Raw genomic sequence first — 21,809 nt, forward strand, 5'->3', positions numbered from 1 at the left:
TAAGTAGTTCTAAGTATAGGGGACTGATGACCTCAGATGTTAAGTCCCATAGTGCTCAGAGCCATTTTGCCGCGCGGGATTAGCCGAGCGGTCTATGGCGCTGCAGTCATGAACTGTGCGGCTGGTCCCGGCGGAGGTTCGAGTCCTCCCTCGGGCATGGGTGTTGTGTCTAGACAAGACAGCCTAGACACAATGAGAGGAAGCCGAAAGGCACGCGATTAAACTCACGCAGGCTGGCGTGAGGTCTGAAACAGGATACGTAATGAATGCTATAAAGAAAAGTACGTAGCTTCTGGAATACTTAACTTTAATCCACATTTGTAGAACATCGCTCTTGATGATACATTAATAGAATCTCAATATCAATTGAATACGGCGCCTTGCTAGGTCGTAGCAAATGTAGCTGAAGGCTATGCTAACTATCGTCTCGGCAAATGAGAGCGTATTTGTCAGTGATCCATCTCTGGCTAATTCGGCTGTACAACTGGGGCGAGTGCCAGTACGTCTCTCTAGACCTGCCGTGTGGTGGCGCTCGGTCTGCAATTACTGACAGTGGCGACACGCGGGTCCGACGTATACTAATGGACCGCGGCCGATTTAAAAGGCTACCACCTAGCAAGTGTGGTGTCTGGCGGTGACACCACAATGGGTGTGTGTGTTTGTCCTTAGGATAATTTAGGTTAAGCTTAGGGACTGATGACCTTAGCAGTAAGGTCCCATATGATTTCACACACATTTGAACATTTTTGAAAAGAGCCACGTGACGCGATCGAGGGTCATAGTAGAGATACTGCTCAACATACCTGTGCCAGGCTTCATGAGATTTTCACTGTTTTCCATTCGAACCCGATCGGACCTTTCTTTCTGAATAGCCCTCGTATTACAAATCGCTGCCCCCTCCGCCGTTTCCTGTCACTACATATCTTTACGTCACTACATATGTATGCACATTAAAAAGTCCGCCGCCGCGTTATTCTGTCTGCATGTGATGGAACTACTGTAGCCAGTCTTAAAGTAAGTTTCACCATAGTCCGATTGAAATTACTTGATAGTCGACGTCTGTCAATTGCTGCTACAGTGTTACCACATCGGCTGTTGGTTGCCGCTCGGTTATAGACGACACAAAATCACGGCGAGTCACTTCTCAAATGCAGTTAACGTGCAATACGGAGCAATATTGGAAGTGGACGCGGCGAGGCATGTCAGAAATGCGAGAGGCTCTGTCGACCGCCGATTTTATGTGACCAGTGACCAAACTGCGACGGACGACGCGTTTTGTAGCTCTCCATTTATACTCGTATTCTTGCCCTAAGCTAACGACGACCTCGCGAAATGCGACGTATCCGAAAAACGGCCAATAGTCTGCTGTAGAACTAAAATCGCGATCGCTTTGTTCACGGCAATTAAAGCTAACCTCTACGAGCAAACTAAAATAATTCAGTCTCAGCGGTAAAAGCAAACTGTAATTTTTCGCTATCATTGGTTACCTGAAAATATAGTCACACTGATTACATGTGCTTCCGAGTTACCAAACTATGAGCAGTCCTCGTTGGCATTTGGTTGCAGATTATAGGCGACTCAAGTAGATTCCAAACGAAAAAAGAATGATAGGATAAAAAATTGGACCAAATAAAGCCAATACGATAAGGAAATAACGCAGCATAGTATTAGAAATAAAAATGTTACATTTAAGCAATTTAATTGAATAAAAATAGTAACCAGACTCTTTTGATTAGATACAGAAATAAAAAATTCATGACATTTGACGGGTTTGAACCTACGGCTTTCTACACGTCAGGCTTGTACACTTACCATTTTGCTGGGCCATAACTCTTAGCAGTTGGTAATAACTATGGTGACTCAGTCGCAATTATGAATTACACCCTTCGAAAATTCGTGTGTGTGTGTGTGTGTGTGTGTGTGTGTGTGTGTGTGTGTGTGTGTGTGTGTGCGTGTTTGATGTGGTTATTATATGTGATGATACACGAAATGAGAGCCAGACCCATAACGGCGGATAATTCGGGCGTGACGTTGAGAGCTCCGCCAATGAAAGAAGAGGCAGCGTCAAAGATCTTAATGTTTTTGTGGTGTGTCCCTCGTCCTTTATATGGAAACACTTTGTTCACTGTCCGTTTTTTGTCAACTGACCTAACTGGAAGTGAGACCCTTTAAATAGTACCTAGAGTTACGAGAAACGCAAAGAACGTAGCTGCACCTTTGCATTTCACCACCACATTATCTGCCTTAGTGGACCTTCCTCATATAGTCAACAACATCGTCTCAGAATTACGACCAGTTTGTCGGTTAAATTGCTGCAAAGTCGTACCGAAGCCATCCTATGCTACACCCTACAGCCAGAGGAATATTGACTATACTGCTGCCAAGAAGGTTTGTTCTGAAGTACGGTGCAACAATAATCGAATGCACATGAAATGTCAGTACTCCTCCAGCAGGGATATCGGCGCTAAGTGTATAATATTTAAGCTACCCTCTGCATTCAGATATGCAAATATCTTCTTAATACTCAATCCCAGCCTTCACTATTCTGTTCGAGAGCACAGAACGCACTGACGTTGTCTGAAAGGAACCTCAAATCGACAAAAAGTGGAAAGCTATGTACGTTTCTCTTCTGAATTATACTGACAGTAATTATTTTCGTCACCCCTCAAGAAGTCTAGCGTGATCAATGTCAAAGTTTTTTTTTCATTATTTGCTTTACACTTATCATTCTCTGCTCTTAAAATAAGAGCGGGCTGTCATAGTTTGGACCCACTGCTGTAAAATCAGGGTCTTTGCAGATAATTGTCGGGCGAATTACTGGTGAGGCCGAGGGAGCCCCGATCGTGGAACATTACGAAGGTATTTCCACTTACTTTCATTACAACCAACGGAAGTCTCTTAAACACACTGTTCAGAATCGGGGTTGGGAATATATTTACTTATACCAATGGATAATATGTTCCAGTTCAAGAATGTTAAAGACTAGTGTGTGTATGAAAGCGTATTTGTTAATCCGCTTACGGAGTAAAAATCGACGAGTTGCACGACATGTCCAGAGTGGCCATGCGGCTGTCTATCCCAGTCGATGCGATCGATGTCGAGTGTTATTTGTCAGTGACAGCAGATTGTTTCTACACTAATGGCCATTAAAATTGCTACACCAAAAAGAAATGCAGATGATAAACGGGTGTTCATTGGGCAAATATATTATACTAGAACTGACATGCGATTACATTTTCACGCAATTTGGGTGCATAGATCCTGAGAAATCAGTACCCAGAACAACCATCTCTGGCCGTAACAACGGCCTTGATACGCCTGGGCATTGAGTCAAACAGAGCTTGGATGGCGTGTACAGGTACAGCTGTGCATGCAGCTTCAATACGATATCACAGTTCATCAACAGTAGTGACTGGCGTATTGTGACGAGCCAGTTGCTCGCCCACCATTGACCAGACGTCTTCAGTTGGTGAGAGATCTGGAGATTGTGCTGGCCAGGGCAGCAGTCGAACATTTTCTGTATCCAGAAAGGCCCGTACAGGACCTGCAACATGTGATCGTGCACTATCCTGCTGAAATCTAGGGTTTCGCAGGGATCGAATGAAGGGTAGAGCCACGGGTCGTAACCCATCTGAAATGTAACGTCCACTGTTCAAAGTGCCGTCAATGCGAACAAGAGGTGACTGAGACGTGTAACCAATGGCACCGTATACCATCACGCCGGGTGATATGCCAGTATGGCGATGACGAATAAAAGCTTCCAATGTGCGTTCACCGCGATGTCGCCAAACACGGATGCGACCATCATGATGCTGTAAACAGAACCTGGATTCATCCGAAAAAATGACGTTTTGCTTTTCGTGCACCCAGGTTCGTCATTGAGTACACCATCGAAGGCACTCCTGTCTGTGATGCAGCGTCAAGAGTAACCGCAGCCATGGTCTCCGAGCTGATAGTACATGCTGCTGCAAACGTCGTCAAACTGTTCATGCAGATGGTTGTTATCTTGCAAACATCCCCATCGTTTGACTCAGGGATCGAGACGTGGGTGCACGATCCGTTACAGCCATGCGGATAAGATGCCTGTCATCTCGACTGCTAGTGATACGAGGGGGTTGGGATCCAGCACGGCCTTCCGTATTTCCCTCCTGAACCCACCGATTTCATATTCTGCTAAGTCATTGGATCTCGACCAACGCGAGCAGCAATGTCGCGATACGATAAACCGCAATCGCGATAGGCTACAATCTGACATTTATCAAAGTCAGAAACGTGATGGCACGCATTTCTCCTCCTCACACGGGGCATCACAACAGCGTTTCAGCAGGCAACGCCGGTCAACTGCTATTTGTGTATGAGAAATCGGTTGGAAACTTTCCTCATGTCAGCACGTTATAGGTGTCGCCACCAGCGCCAACCTTGTGTGAATGCTCTGAAAAGCTAATCATTTGCATATCACAGCATCTTCTTCCTGTCGACTAAATTTCGCGTCTGTAGCATGTCATCTTCGTGGTGTAGCAGTTTTAATGGCCAGTAATGTAAATATAAGTCAAAAGCGAAACAAATGTGTGAGGGGGCAGCTTTCTCATTTCTTGTTGATCATGTCTCGGGTTCCCGCCTCATTCAATCACGTGCTGATTGCTGTCTGCTTCTGTCTGTTCTAGCCGACGGGCTTCATGGAGGCGTCCGTGCCGTACTCCAGCATGGAGGAGGTGTACGTGGTGGCTCGCTGGGACGCCGGCCACAAGTTCTGCATCCGCATCGTGGTCGCCGACGGCTCTTTGCTACTGCAGGTCAGTCACACAGCTGTGTATTAAAACTCACCACGAGAACAGTAACTCCGGAAACTGGCTACATGTAAATGTGATTACTCCACAAGCTTATGTAATTATTCAGCATGAAATCCAGACCATTCCAGTTTCCAAGGAGGATTGTGGGACAGACGAGCAAAATTGTAGATTTATATCAATGGCTATCGTTGTGTTGCAGAGTTGTGAAACATGTTTTATACTGACGCTTTATGACATTCTCGGAGAACGTAAAATCTCCTCTATGATAGTCAACATGGATTCCATAAACAGAGCTTGTGAAATACAGCTCGCTCTGTTCGTCCACGAGCTCCAGAGCAGGATGGAAAATGACACTCAGGTTGATGCCGTGGTCGTTCCAGAAGGAATTCGACACAGTTCCACACTGATAGGGTACAGGACTTCTTTGCAGATAGAACACAACAGGTCGCTTTTAAAAAAAATCGTAAAGTGTACAGGTAATTTCAGGAGAAACTCAAGGGATTGTCATATACTAATGATCTACTGGATGACATTGGAGGCTGCGTGAGTCTACTCGCGGGCAATGCCATTTTCTGCAGAAAGGTTGCAACGCCAAGAGATAGCAGCGAAATCCGGGAAGAGCTGCAGGGGATCGATGACTAGTGTAGGGAGTGGCAGTTGGCTGTGAAATTAAATAAATGTAATGTACTGCGCGTACAGAGACGAAGAGATCAACTACTGACCGATTACACTATTGGCGACAAGTCGCAGGAAACTACCGTAAAATACGTAGCGGCACACATCCAGAGCGACCTAAGCAGGACTGATCACATAAAACAAGCAGCAGGAAAAGTAGATACAAGATTGACAATCAGTAGGAGAATGTTAAGCAAATATAATTCAGCCACGAAAGGAGTAGCTGTCAAAACGCTCGTATGACCAATTCTTGAGTACTGTACATCAGTCTGGGACCATTAGCAACAAGGAGTAATAAAAGATATAGAGAAGGTCCAACGAAGAGCGGCGCGTTTTGTCCTGGGATGATTTATTCGGTGCGAGGATGTTACAGAGATGCTCGAAAAACTCCACTGGGAGACGTTGCAAGAGAGGCTTTGCGCATCAAACAGACGTTTAAGGTTAAAATTTCGAGAAAATGCTTTCCAACAAGAGTCGTGAAAGACATTACCTCCTCCCAAGTACGAGGTGCGACAATTAAGTAATGACACGGATTTTCTTTGCACGATGTGGCAACCCTGCAGGCTTGCGTAGGCACAATACCTTTGATCCTGCTCTATAAGCTGCATCTAGTCCAAGCGGTACATCAATGCAACTGCTCAGTCGTGAGTTGTGCTGTAATAATTTAACATGTGTCTGAGTCTCTCTCCACGGAAATGGAACCGCATAATATTGCGCAATGGTATGCCATTTCTTTCTGCGTTAAATTGGGTGAAAACGCAACGGCAACTTATGGTAAGCTTCAGAAGGCTTTTGGAGAGGAGATTATATCAAGAGCTCAAGTTTTTCGTTGGCATAAAATGTTTAGTGAAGGCAGAACGAACATTGAAGATGAAGACCGCAGTGGACGACCATCAACCTCACGGACGGATGTCAACTTGGCCAGGGTGCGTGAACTCGTTCGATCTGATCGACGATTATCCTCGAAAATGATAGCAGAAGAACTGAACATCAGTAGAGAAACGGTTCTTCTAATAATGAAGATCTTGGTATGAGAAAGATTTGTGCAAAAATGGTCCCCAAAAATATCACACCACAACAGCGAGAAACACGGAAAAATGTGGCAGCCGATCTGTTAGAGAAAACGGAAATCAGTCCAGAATTGTTGGCTTTTTCAGTACGATCCAGAGACAAAACGCCAAAGTTCGCAATGGTGCTCAAAGGAATCACCCAGACCAAAAAAGCTCGCATGTCAATGTCAAAAGTGAAATACATGCTTGTGTGCTTCTTTGATTCCAAGGGAATTGTTCATAAAGAGCGGGTGCCTCCTGGACAAACAGTTAACCAATATTACTACAAAGAAATTTTAGAAAGACTTCGTAAAAGAGTTCGTGTCCGTGCCAACATTGTTGATAATTGGATTCTGCATCACGATAATGCGCCATCCCATACTGCTCTGTCAGTACAGCAATTTTTAACCTCAAAACAAATTTCAGTACTACCACAGCCACCTTATTCACCAGATATCGCTCTGTGCGACTTTCTTCGATTTCCAAGAGTCAAAACGGCGGTAAAGGGACACCATTTCCAAACACAACATGTCCAAAAAGCTGTGACGAGGGTCTTGTAGGATAATACAGAAGATGAGTTCCAGAAATGTTACCATCGATGGAATAAGCGCTGGAAAAAGTGTGTGCAATCAGAAGGGAACTACTTTGAAGGAGACAACACTAAACTTGACTGAAACGGTAAGCAACATTTTTTTCACATCAGTCTCATTACTTTATTGTCGCACCTCGTATGTCTTAAAAATGATCACGACGAGAAAATTAGAGAAATATGATGTCATATGGAGGTTTGTCAGCAGTCAATCTTCCCACGCGCCATTCACGAACAGAACGGGGAAAGGGAGAAAAGACAGTCGTACCAAAAGTACCCTTCGCCAACGCCGAAAGGCAGTTTGCGGAGTACTGATGTAGTGTAGCAATAATAAGTGGTCAGCGGAACGTTTTTGGGTAGAAACACAGAGTGAAAGATGTAAATATTTGACAAAACCAAAGTACTGGCAGCAAATAACTGAAAACGTTTTTCATGAAATGTGAATACGACCTTAAAGTAATTCGCTAAAGCTGTTTGCTGATGTCGACTCGATTTCAGACTGTAACGATAGGAATGTTACTACAGCTTTCCTTTGGCTTGACTACAGTATTGACCATCAGGGCTGGTCATAATTTTTCTTTTTTGATGTTATCACCCGCGAATGCACACTGTCCATTCAAATGCTTGAATAACCACCTTCTGAAGCGCGGGCCGGTGCGAGAGATGCAGCAATGGAGTCAATGAGTTCCGTAAGGAACAGGTATGTTGGGTTATTACGACTCCAGTGCCGTAGCCAGCTGCGCTATGTTTCTCGGTTGAGGATCCATGGCACGTGTAGTCCGATCGAGGGGGCCCAATAGATTCTCTATTGGGTTTAAATCCGGGGAGCTTGGTGACCAGGGAAGTACGGTAAACTCATACTGGTGCTTCGAACAACGCACGTACACTGTGAGTTGTCACACGTTGCACTCTCCTGCCGAGGAAAGCCAAACTGCATGTAGGGGTGGACATGGTCCCCAAGGATAGAAGCATCTTATGCCGATCCATTGGGCCTTCCAGAGTGACGCGATCACCCGTAGAATGCCACGAAAACATTTCCCAGACGTTACCTCTTCCGGCCTGGACCCTTGCGACGACTGTTGCAGGATGTTTGCTTTCTGATTTTTCACGCGAATGGCTATCTCTTCTATGGAGCATAAAACGTGATTCATCTGAAAAGACCACCTGTTGCCACACAGTAGATATCCAGTTGCGCAACTGAGTTGCAAATTCCAGCCTTCGTCGCCGAAGAACATTAATTAGCATGAGTGCACGAATCAGGCTGCTGCTGAGGAGGCAGAACGGTCTTGAGGGGACACTGCTGGTAGCCCCTTGGTTCTTTTGGATGGTCAGGTGGCCAACAAATGCACGTCTTTCCGCCAGTACACATCTCTGCAACCGTCTTTCACCCCTGTCATCTATGCCCCGCAGTGCACCACAGTTTCTTCGACGCCGGTTTTGGACAGCGACATTTTCATCTACATCTACATTTATACTCCGCAAGCCAGCCAACGGTGTGTGGCGGAGAGCACCTTACGTGCCACTGTCATTACCTCCCTTTCCTGTTCCAGTCGCGTATGGTTCCCTGGGGCACACTCGAAGTTATTTCTCCGTCTCACCATGACTCTCCATCCAAGATAACACGCTGTGTCCTCTGTACCAAAAGGTCCCAGTCCAGTCACAAATTTCACTTGTTACCCCATATGATCGTACTTTTGACAATAAGCGTAGGTGCGGTACTTGCTCAAATGCTTTTCGCAAATCGAGAAATACTGCATCTACAAGGTTGCCTTGATCCATGTGATGTGCGAGTTGGGTGTCACATGATCGATGTTTTCGTCAACCATGCTGATTCACATTGAGGTGGTCATTCTGTTTCAGAAAACTCATTAAGTTTGAGCTCAGAGTACGCTCTAAGATTCTACAACAAATCGATGTCAAGGATATTAGACGGTAGTTTTGTGATTCACTTCTTCTATCCTTCTTTTAGATGGGTGTAACCTGTTCCTTTTTTCAGCAACTGGGCACGGTTGTTTGTTCGAGTGGTCGACCATAGATTATGGTTATAATCTATAACTAAGGCGCAAATTCAGTATAGAATCTGACAGGGATTCCATCGGGCCCTGGAGCTTTGTTCAGTTTTAACGATTTCGGCTGTTTCTCAACACCACTGACAATAATACTTATTTCATTCATTTTTTCAGTGGCACGAGGATTAAATTGGGACAATTGTCCTGGGTTTTACTTTGTAAAGCAATATTTGAAAACGGAATTAAAGATTGCAGCTTCTGCTTTGCTACCCTCAATTTCAGTTCCTGTGTCATTCACTAGGGACTAGACACTAACTTTGTTGCCACTAACAGCCTTTACATATGGCCAGAATTTCTTCCGGTTCTGTGAAAGGTTGTTGTTGTGGTTGTTGTGGTGGTGGTCTTCAGTCCAGAGACTGGTTTGATGCAGCTCTCCATGCTACTCTATCCTTTGCAAGCTTCTTCATCTCGCAATACCTACTGCAACCTACATCCTTCTGAATCTGTTTGGTGTATTTATCTCTTGGTCTCTCTATACGATTTTTACCCTCCACGCTGCCCTCCAATGCTAAATTGGTGATTCCTTGATGCCTCAGCATATTCCCTACCAACCGATCCCTTCTTCTAGTCAAGTTGTACCACAAATTTCTCTTCTCTCCAATTCTGTTCAGTACCTCCTCATTAGTTATGTGATCTACCCACCTAATCTTCAGCATTCTTTTGTAGCACCACATTTCGAAAGCTTCTATTCTCTTCTTGTCTAAACTATTTATCGTCCACGTTTCACTTCGATACATGGCTACACTCCATACAAATACTTTCAGAAACGACTTCCTGACACTTAAATCTATACTCCATGTTAACACATTTCTTCAGAAACGCTTTCCTTTCCTTTCCTTACCATTGCCAGTCTACATTTTATATCCTTTCTACTTCGACCATCATCAGTTATTTCGCTCCCCAAATAGCTGTGATAGGAAGCGGGACAATATTCTGCTGTGGAAGTCATTGAAGGCATCATGCATTGCTCTCTTGACAGCCAAACGCGTTTCATTCATCATCTCTCTATCTATAGCCGTACGCTTTGTTTTACACCTATTATGCAGTAATCTCTGTTTCTTTAGAAGTTTCTTTATAGTGACTGTTGTTTTTGAGTAGTCAGTCCGAGGATGAGAGAGATACTTGATTGTCAAGAACGGGTGGAAGCAGACGTGTGTACTGGTGCGTAGACCTAATTTCGGAATGCTGTCGCTGTAACCTGGAATTTATTAAAGAAGATAATATACAACCACGTGCACTAGCTTGGCAGAAAATGGGATGTCACGTTTCGGGAACATTTTCAGTTTTTATTTGTAAATTTTCGTACCTCGCATTATTTGACCATTATTTTACTAATGTTTCCTCGGCTCATTAATGCATGAACTCAGGAAAATAATACGTCACTCTTTACGCAGTTTCATCATTAAACACTGAATGTAAATTCTTTGAACGTTGGAAGTTTCACCTAAACAATCAATTGGAAGAGCACTGTGTTCTATGTTCACATTGTAGCAACAATGATCAGTAGTGAAGTCTTGTTCATATTTTTTGATTTCGCTGGTTAAAATACAAATCTGAAGTGCAATAACTTTCTTTTAAATTTTAAATTAGACGAGATAAAGCCTCCACATCTCATTTGCTATTAAAAAAAAATTTTTTTTAAAGATATTTTGGATTCGCATTTCAGTTCGCGATATCCGACTATTAACTGTGTATTAAGCAGGTGTAATAGCTTGCTTTGCACATGGCAATATTATTTAAATAATAGCAAAGCAGCGTGATTTTTTTCAGACAAGGAGTTGCAAAGCAAAGATGTTATCCGTTGTCGCACAGATAAGCGACCGTTGTTATTGGGGATAGAATTAAATATTGTGTTAGGCACTTAGGGAACAGTGATTATCCTTCCAGATTATATTCACTTTCTGAAGGCATGAAGGTTCCTTTCCATTGTGAACTGTTCTACTGAGTACATATCTGTCCAGAGCGTGGTTAGATATTCTACCTGTGTGGAGATGTTTGTGTCGGCGCCGTGTTATCTCTAAGGCTTTTTCAGCAGAGTTGTAACTAGGAGAGTTGCGACTGGAGCGCCTGTATGCCCAGGCGGCACCCACGGCTGCGCGGTGCGTGGGCCGGCGTTCCGCTGTTCCGCCTGGACGCCTTCCGCAGGGACCGGCGAAGTCTCGAGAGCGCGTCTGGGCTGACTGACTGACTGGCTGACGGCTTCGAGTGGGCGCGCATGAGCCATCCTGCGGGAATCGCTCCACCCTGTCTGTCTTCCCACCCGACAGCCGCACCGCCTTCGGGGACGGCGGCTGAGCAGGCGTAACAGCGAGGATGTTGCCTTTCACACTCCCGCTTACGTTTTGACTTGATTCTGTGTGAGTTTCTTGGCGTCTCTACAGCTAAGGACAACCTTTCTCTTACGGAGCTCTAATAAAATATTATTATTCATGTATTGGCCATACTGGACCACGCGATGTACAATAAGGGACATTTTCAAAGTTTTGTTTTAGCTTCCCTTTGTGTCTTACTCCTTTCATGCTCTGAGAAAGGACTTTTTCCCGCTCTTCAGACCAAGCTCATCCGGTCGTCTTGGCCTTTTCTCTCCGGCCAACTGTTCAGTCGTGACTTTCCTGCATAAAAAATTTTTCTGGCCGATGTATCAGGTTACGTTATACCTGCTACCATCAGCTGTTCTTTAACTGTGTACTTTTTATAAAAACACTTTTAGTCATTGCTGGGTACTCTGTGTAACCTTTCATCTGTAAGTGTAAGTGTTTAAGTTAATTTCTCAAAAGAGAGTTATTACTTTTACATTTCAGTGTGCACGTTAGATTTACTCTGTGTATGTAATGTAACATTACGCTCAGTGATGGCTGTATGTAACCTTTATAGTGCAAATGAAACTTGTGTGTTCAAAGTACCTACGTGCATTTTACGAACTTTACATGCAATCCTCATGAACAAAACGCACCTGACGGATGACAGGGTGTAATCTCAATACTTCGATTTGTAATGCAAAACACTTATATAGTGACTGAACTAAATAACACCAGAAAGTGAATATAATCGGAGGGATAATCACTGCTCCCTAAGTGCCTAACACAATATTTAATATTATCCTCAATAACAACATTCGCTTATCTGTGCAACAACGTATAACATCTTTGCTTGGCAACTCCTTGTCTGAAAAAGTCACGCTGCTTTGCTATTATTTAAATAATCTTGCCATGTGCAAAGCAAACTATTACACCTGCTTTATAGACTGTTAATAGTCTGATCTCGCGAACTGAAATGCGAATCCATATTATTTTTTTTTAATTTTTTCTGGAACAGCAAGTGGGATGTGGAGGCCTTCTTCCAACTGATTATTTAGGTGAAACTTCCAACGTTCGTAGAATTTACATTCAGTATTTAAAGATGAAACTGGGTAAAGAGTTTTAATAGTACAGTAATGCTCAAATAATGCGAGTTACGAAAATTTGCCGCGCGGGATTAGCCGAGCGGTGTAGGGCGCTGCAGTCATGTACTGTGCGGCTGGTCCCGGCGGAGGTTCGAGTCCTCCCTTGGGCATGGGTGTGTGTGTTTGTCCTTAAGATAATTTAGGTTAAGTACTGTGTAAGTTTAGGGACTAATGACCTTTTCAGTTAAGTCCCATAAGATTTCACACACATTTGAACATTTTTACGAAAATTTACAAACCAAAACTGAAAATGTTCCCGAAACGTGACATCCCACTTTCTGCAAAGATAGTGCACGTGGTTGTATATTATCTTCTTTAATAAATTCCAGATTACAGCGACAGCATTCCGAAATAAGGTCAACGCACCAATACACACGTCTGCTTCCACCCATTGTCGACAATCAAGTATCTCTCTAATCCTCGGACTGACTGCTCAAAAACAACGCAAACTTTGCCATACAGAGTGTCTCCTTTATACATGTGCTCAGGAAAAGTGTTGTATGGACAATATCACACATACAGCTGCCACTTCTCATACTGTAACAATCTTTCAACTGCATTGGTCCACTATATTCTTCCAGTTGTAACCTCCCCCTCACTTATCGACCTTAATGACAGTGAAAAATTAAACCACGTGTACCTAATGGAAATTTGGGAAAAGCAATCGTCACCGAAGTTAATCTGTCGGTAAAGAGGGAGGAAAGGGTTACATCTAAATGAAAAGGAAAAATGCAAATGAAACTGGTGGAAATTAATTTTGAAAAGGGGTAAAGTTAATAAAGAAAGTAAATGTGCGGCCGTTACGTTAACAATTAACTAGCGGTAATTAGATATTTGAGATTTGGGGAAAATTACAGTCGCCAGTCCTATGGACAATTACTATAAGAACTGAAAAAGAAAGGTTATTGCACATATAATTAGCACTAAAAGCGTGGCAACTGAAGGTTGACACGTGTTGTGTGAAAACTGAATGTTTGTCTGAAGTAATAAATTTCGCTTCACTCTGACTTAATTTAGCAAAAGAATTAATAAAACCGGAAAATTGAAAGTTAATAAATTGATAAATAATAAATACAGCTTCCCTATTTTCGACTGCGAGAAATAGAATGAAACAGCACATTGTTGTGTATGCAAATTTTATTTGAAATTAATTTAAAATTATATATGAGGAGAGAGAATTGTAGGAGGAACAATTTCTCTAATTGTTCAAATGTCCTGATGCCATAGTTGAAATAGGCTGCGATTAAGGAAACTAATCCACATACACTAATTGATCAAAAGTATTAGGATAACCCCAAAAACATACGTTTTTCATATTAGGTGCATTTTTCTGCCATGTACTGCCAGGTACTGCATATCAGCGACCTCAGTAGTCATTAGACATCGTGAGAAAGCAGAATGGAGCGCTCCGCGGAACTCACGGACTTCGAACGTGGTCAGGTGATTGCGTGTCACGTGTGATTGCGTGTTACGTGTGCCATACGTCTTTACACGAGATTTCCACTCTCTTAAACATCCCTAGGTCCACTGTTTCCGATGTGATAGTGAAGTGGAAACGTCAAGGGACATGTACAGCACAAAAGTGTGCAGGCCGACCTCGTCTCTGACGGAGATCGCAGACAGTTGAAGAGGGTCGTAATGTGTAATAGGCAGACATCTATCTAGGCCATCACACAGGAATCCCAAACTTCATCAGGAGCCACTGTAAGTACTATGACAGTTGGGCGGGAGGTGAGAAAACTTGGATTTCATGGTCAAGCAGCTCCTCATAAGCCACACATCACGCCGGTATTTGCCAAACGTCGCCTCGTTTCGCGTAAGGAGCGTAAACATTGGATGATTGAACAGTGGAAAAACGTTGTGTGGAGTGACGAATCGCGATACACGATGTGGCGATCCGATGACAGGGTGTGGGTGTGCCGAATGCCCGGTAAACGTCATATGCCAGCGTGTTTAGTGCCAACAGTAAAATTCGGAGGCAGAGGTATTATGGTGTGGTCGTGTTTCTCATGGAAGGGGCTTGCACCCCTTGCTGTTTTGCGTGGCACTATCACAGCACAGGTCTAGACTGATGTTTAAGCACCTTTTTGCTTCCCACTGTTGAAGAGCAATTCGGGGATGGTGATTGCATCTTTTAACACGATCGAGCACCTGTTCATAATGCACGGCTTGTGGCGGACCCTGTAATGGACTGGCCTGCACCGAGTCCTGACGTGAATACTATAGTACACCTTTGGGATGTTTTGGAACGCAGACTTCGTGCCAGGCCTCACCGACCGACACCGATACCTCTCCTGAGTGCAGCACTCCGTGAAGAATGGGCTGCCACTCCCCAAGAAACCTCCCAGCACCTGATCGAATGTATACCTGCGAGAGTGGATGCTGTAATCAAGGCTATGGGTGGGCCAATAACATACTGAATTCCAGCATTGCCGATGGAGGGCGCCACGAACTTGTAAGTGAATTTCAGCTAGGTGTCCGGATACTTTTGATCACTTAGTGTATACTCACATCACAGAATTTTTTTCTCGTAGTCTGTTTAAACAGAAAACCTGTACAGTTTTGTTTAAAAAAATATATAGCGATTGTCCGTCTGAATCTTCATTAGAGTTCAGTGCAAAAATTTGAAGCAAATCGATCAAGAACTTTTCGAGATTTTTCCAACAATGTTTGCCTATTGTATCTTGTACATTTATATACTGCACATATTTAAAAAAATATAAAGTCTATGGCTTCCAAATTTTGTTAGAGTATCATGTGAAAATGTGAAGTAAATAGGTAAAGAACTGTTCGAGATTTTTGAAAACTTCATTTCCTCCTCATTTAGTACATATATATTTGTGTAGAGTATATAATTAAAAATTATCTGTCTGTCCGAACGTTTAGTAAAGTGTCGTGTAAAATTTTGATGTAAATCGGTCAGGAACTGTTAGAGATTTTTGGTGACAACGTTAAACAACGCCTTGTCTCCATACAGAAGTACAGATATACATACATATCATATTAAAGATACGTAGCCTATGTCCGTCCAAATGTTTATTATAATACATGTAAAATTTCAAGTAAATCGCTCAAGAACTATCCAAGATTTTTGCTGAAAACCTTTCCCCTTTTTATAATTCAGTGGTGACAAGTGAAAATTAGTGCCAGGTTGGAACTTGAACCCGGATTTCCCGCATTATACGAGCGGTCCCCTTAAGCGCTGAGGCTATCCGGACACACGTCCCTTCCAACCCAAATTCTCAACTTATCGCACACTACACATATAGCAACTGCCGTACATTATCCTCATCGCTCGCAACTTTAGCTAAGTGTATATATACACTTAAAAAATTGTTTACAATATGTCCGCCAAAACATTTATGAGCGTAACGTATAAAAATTTGAAATAAAGCGATCCATAACTTTTCTAGATGTTCAGCAATAAAGTTAAACTTTGTCTGTCTATAGTAGTACGGATCAGAACTCCCTAAGTTCTTTTCAACGCCACGTTAGTTTCGGTTTTGACAGAGTAACATATTACTTGACTTCGATTGCTTCCTGTTCGCTTTGACGGTCGCCGGTGCCGTCTGCGTAGCCTGTTTCCAACCGCTGACAGCTTCCCGGACAACGGTGGCGTTCTGTCGACAGCCTATTTCTCCATATTTCTCCCCCCCCCCCCCCCCCCTTCTCACTCCACCCACTCTGTCACCGCAGGTCGTAATTTCCGGGATGCAGCCACGCTGTTATTGAGAAGCCGCTTTGATGCTTCCGTGACGTTATTAAGACCGTCCGTTGTTCAATAAAATGACGAGCAGAAGTGCGCATTTCTCGCTCTTTTAGCAGCCACGAAATGCGACATATTAGGGAAAGAGAAAATTCTGGAGGGGGGGGGGGGGGCGGCATGGATTGCACTCGTATCAACGACATTTTGTTCTTACTATATTCTCGTATAACATGTCTAAATATGTAAAGTGTTAACTTGAGCGGAACAAAAATTGGGTTTAAATGGCTATCTGAATGGGGCTGATGTGAGCATTTTGTCCACATCGTAAAACTGGAATACGATACTATCAAAAATTTACTGGCCTGTTTGCCATTAAGAAAAATTAATCTGAGTGTGACGAAAGGTGTGTAACGAGGCACACAATTTTCTACAGCTACACACAAACATTTTCTCTTTAGTATGATCTACATCAGCATATGTACCTGGTGATCAAAAAGTCAGTATAAATTTGAAAACTTAATAAACCACGAAATAATGTAGATAGAGAGGTAAAAATTGACACACATGCTTGGAATGACATGGGATATTATTAGAAAAAAAAGGTTCACAAAATGTCCGACAGATGGCGCTGGACAGCAAAACGTCAGTGACTGCGCATGACGATCATGTATAAAAGTTTCTGTAATGAGAGAGAGAATCAGATGCGCCAGCAGTCGCAACATGTTGACGTTACCTGAAAAGGCACTTTTAGTGAAGCTGTACTATCAGAATGGGGAATGTGCTAGTTCAGCGTTGTCCGTTGACAAATGCAGCTGTGGCGAGAATGATTTCGAAGTTTGAGGCCACGGGTTGTTTAGACGATAGACCCCGTAGTGGCCGACCGAGCACAAAGCTTAATGCTGCTGAGACAGTTCAGGAAGAAACTGAGACTGTAGCGGGTTCGTCTATGCACGGGGAAGTCAGCGCTCGTGCTGTCGCACGTCGCACCGGCATTCCATACTCTACTGTTTGGTTGGCACTGAGGCGTACCCTCCGATGCTCTCCGTACAATACCCATCGACATCATGAACTGTTACCTGGCGATTTGGTGAAGCGTAGGGCACTTGCGGTGTAGGCGTTTCAAAAGATGGCGGAAGATGACGATTGATTGAGTAACGTGTTGTGGACCGACGAAGCTCATTTCACGCTCCTAGGGTCTGTCAACGACCACAACTGAGAATTTGGGCTACCGAAAATCCTAGAACTGTCGTGGAAACTCCATTGCACGACGAGAAAGTCACGGTATGGGTTGGATTTACCACATCTACCGTTATCGGGCCTTTCCTTTTTTTCGAGGAAATGCGTGATTCTGGTTTTGTAACAGCTACAACGACGGGTGAGAGGTACGCCGATATGTTACAGAATCGCATCATCCGCAGCCTGGCTGATAAACACCTGCTGGAACGTAAGATGTTTATGCAGGATGGCGCTCCATCCCATATTGCTAGACGCGTGAAAGATCTCTTGCGCCTGTCGTTTGGTGATGATCGCGTGTTCAGCCGCCACTTTGGTCATGCTTGGCCTCCCAGGTCCCCAGACCTCAGTCCGTGCGATTATTGGCTTTGGGGTTACCTGAAGTCGCAAGTGTATCGTGATCGACCGACATCTCTAGGGATGCTGAAAGACAACATCCGACGCCAATGCCTCACCATAACTCCGGACATGCTTTACAGTGCTGTTCACAACATTATTCCTCGACTACAGCTATTGTTGAGGAAGGATGGTGGACATATTGAGCATTTCCTGTAAAGAACGTCATCTTTGCTTTGTCTTACTTTGTTATGTTAATTATTGCTATTCTGATCAGATGAAGCGCCATCTGTCGGACATTTTTTTAACTTTTGTATTTTTTTGGTTCTAATAAAACCCAATGTCATTCCAAGCATGTGTGTCAATTTGTACCTCTCTATCTACATTATTCCGTGATTTATTCAGTTTTTATTTTTTTACTGACTTTTTGATCACCCGGTATTTGGAATCCTTGTGATACCTCTTTGCTGAGGTTGCCTACCCTCAGGCGCTAGAGCAGCAGCGAGACACCACTCAACTGAATGGCTGGCGAAGTCTCTGACAGGCATATTTTTAACGTGCTCAGCAAGAGTGCGCGGGAGCCACCAAGGGTGTTGCCGAATTGAGAGTCTTAGAGGAACCTTTTGCCGTTTTATTCATGCGTATGCCGTTGTTGCATCCCTCTGATAGCGCCACAGGAGGGCGCCAAACAGGATGATAGAAAGAACATAAACACCATTTGCTGCTTCGGATCAAGTCAAATTTCCTCAAGTGCTTTTGAATGGTCCCTATTGGTTCCACCCGATATACCAGAGCAAAAAACTGCGGGCACACTACACACCAAAGGAGTCAGATCACATTCAACAGGTTTGCAGCCCCACGATGCCCTTAAAGTAGGGTTGAATCGTCTGGGGGACGTCAGCAGTGTCGAACGTTCTCAAGAAGATCAAACTGTTGCTCATGGCACTGAGAACTGTAGTTTCCGACAGCGAAGGCTGTGGGAATCAGCGCCCCCAAGGGGTGGTTACATCGAAGCCCTTTATGACGATTTTCGTGCGGATTGTGAGCGGCTGTGTGTCTGAAATGTTTTCCTCGGACGCCCACGCTGGATGTCGTGGTTCTGACCTTCATAGCAGAGACATCAGTAGAAGAAGTGAAGTGGCTAGGAGGATAGGTGACGATCTTCAAATAGTGTGACACATTTACGATGGCGTTGGGCAAAATTATGGTGAAATTTGGTGACAATGTGACATCAACCCACCTTACAACTCATATGAACTTCTGAGCTGTGGCTCTTTTTTTTTTTTTTTTTTTTTTTTTGCACGCTTAGACACTTTTCTGTTTGAAGCGTTGCCCGGCCCGATGGTGACGTTGCAGGGACCCACGCCTTCGCAATATTGAAACCTTTAAACTTATGCATCACAATGGGGGACAATTGCAGAATTTTGCAAAAATTACAATTTTTTGGGTAGTTTATTCTATTAAAAAATTTATTTATTTATTTATTTATTGATTTATTTAACCTGGCAAGATTAGGGCCATCAGGCCCTCTCTTACATCTAACCAGGCATTCTACTTATTTTACATTCATATGTTTTAGTAGGCATGTTAAACTACATCTAGTACAAAAAGTGAAATAAACAATTTGAAAGGTACATCTGGAAAAATACATACATATAGAGTTTATATTCTTAGATCACAAGTACTGTTATAATTAGACATTATTGAACAGACAGATTTGAGATAGGAGTGCTGGCAGCAGGGAGTATGAGGGAGGCTCATGGTGAAGGGAGGAGAAGAATAAAGAGACATGATGAAACATAATTAAGGAAATATAAAGGAAAAGAACATTGCGTGGCTAATAGAGATAGATGAAGAGGAAGGCATCTCAGGAGCAAGATAGGAGACGCTAGCTTTGCTATTTGACAGATGAGGGGATTGCCCTTGTACATTAATTTTGTGGAGAACTTTATGAGGATGATAGTAGGAAATGCTTCAACTTCTTCTTAAAAGCAGCAGGAGATTGAATTTTGCGCAAGGTAAGGGGCAGTTTGTTCCAGAGGCGGACAGCGGCAACTGAGAAGGAGTTTGCAAAAGTTTTTGTTTTGTGAGTGGGCACAGTTAGGATACCAAATGAGAGTGACCTCGTGTTTCGATTATGATGACATGACAGGCTTTTAATCTCTGAAGCAAGGTACTGGGGTGCTTGCGCGACGAGGAGTCGGTGGAGTAGACATAGTGTGTGGCAGTCACGCAATTTGTCCGGCCGCAGCCACCCTAGCTCGGAGTATGAAGCACTAACATGATCGTATCGGCGAATGTTGCAGGTGTAACGCACACAGGCATTCATGGTTAGCTCTAGCCGTCTTTTGTTTTCACTACTCATGCCTTGTTGAATCATATCACAATAGTGGAGGTTCGGTATAACGAGTGCCTGCACGAGCTGGCGTTTCAAGTCCTGTGGAAATATGTTCCGAAACTTTTTGAGAGCATAGAGACAAGCAGACGTCTTTCGGCACACTGCGACTGTATTCTCCGCCCAGTTGAGATGCTCGTCCAAAGTTACACCCAAGTTCTTCACTGTTTTCTGATATGGTATTGGGAGTACCGTCGAGCAGAATAGGAGGTCGCCGTTCGCGGAAATCTGAACTTATTAATTTCTGATGGGCTATTAAGATTACTTGCGTCTTTTTTGCATTTAGTTTAAGCCCCAGGTTTTTCGCCCATGTCACTACTGAAGACAGATCATCATTCATCTGAGCGATTGCAGTGTTTACATCTTCAGGTCTGACGCTTAGGTAGAGCTGGAGGTCGTCGGCATAGAAATGATATTTACAGGAGGACAGAACCGACGAAATATCGTTGACATATAAAGAAAACAAAAGTGGTCCTAAGACTGATCCTTGTGGCACTCCCGAGGAAACATGTTTCCAGGAAGATTTTTCATTTACGCAGACAACACATTGCTGTCTGTCTTTTAAGTAGCTTTCAAACCATCTCATTGCACTATCAGAGAAATTAAGCTGTTGCATTTTTCTGAGCAATATGTCAAAGTTAACAGTGTCAAAAGCTTTGCTGAAGTCCAGTAGCGTCAATATTGTTGCCTTTCGATTGTCGATGGCATATTTCAGGTCATCAGTTACTTTAATTAGAGCAGTGTTTGTGCTGTGATGTTTACGGAAACCGGATTGAAATTTGTCATATAGGCTGAATTCATGCAAGTGTTCAGTGATTTGGTCATGAACAATATATTCAAGTGCTTTGGAAACAGCAGGCAGTATGCTAATTGGTCGGTAATCACTAGGCAGTTGCGGGTTTTCGATCTTAGGGATGGGTCGAATTAGGCTTCTTTTCCATGCAGTGGGATATATTCCGTTCACGAGGGAAAAATTAAATATGTCAGTTAAGACAGGCACTAAGATATCGGCAACATTCTTAATCATGGTTATACCGATACTGTCGTTGCCTATTGCATCAGAAGAGATTCTCATTATTGCTTTTCTTGCCGTATTTGTTGTTACATGTTTTAGATGGAAGGTATTGTTGTTAGTTATCCTGTTTAGGGATTCTTGAGGACGGTAATTATCAGCTGTGCTGGTATTCAGAGGTGCAGAGAAGAATTCATTTAATTCGTTAGCTGACACATGAAAAGTAGTTTCCGATTTTGCCTTTCCGACCCCCAAGCTACGGAGATTCTTCCATAGAGTCGTGGGCGTCAGATCGCTGCATACAAGGGAGCGAGCGTGCCTGATTTTAGCATTGCGAATGCATTGTTTCACTCTGTTCCGTAGCTTTCTATATTCTTCGAAACGCTCGGGTTTCGGATCTGCCTTGAAACGCCTGTGGGCAGCATCCCTATTAGTCATCATTTGACGTAATTCAGCTGTCAGCCATGGAGCAGGAGATTTTCTTACACGGATTGTGCGCACAGGTGCATGTTT

At 43.5% G+C, this 21,809-nt stretch overlaps 1 protein-coding gene across 1 annotated transcript in view; it reads left to right on the forward strand.

The window, feature by feature from the left end:
• Nucleotides 1-21,809, forward strand: part of LOC126263342 (C-Maf-inducing protein-like) — a 983,791-nt gene that overhangs the window by 481,591 nt on the left and 480,391 nt on the right. Inside the window, exon 3 of the mRNA XM_049960431.1 lies at nucleotides 4,665-4,793. Coding sequence (XP_049816388.1) covers nucleotides 4,665-4,793 — 129 coding nt within the window. The remainder of the gene's footprint in view (nucleotides 1-4,664; nucleotides 4,794-21,809) is intronic.

Source organism: Schistocerca nitens, chromosome 6 (genome assembly GCF_023898315.1).
Source record: "Schistocerca nitens isolate TAMUIC-IGC-003100 chromosome 6, iqSchNite1.1, whole genome shotgun sequence".
NCBI classification, from domain to species: domain Eukaryota; kingdom Metazoa; phylum Arthropoda; class Insecta; order Orthoptera; family Acrididae; genus Schistocerca; species Schistocerca nitens.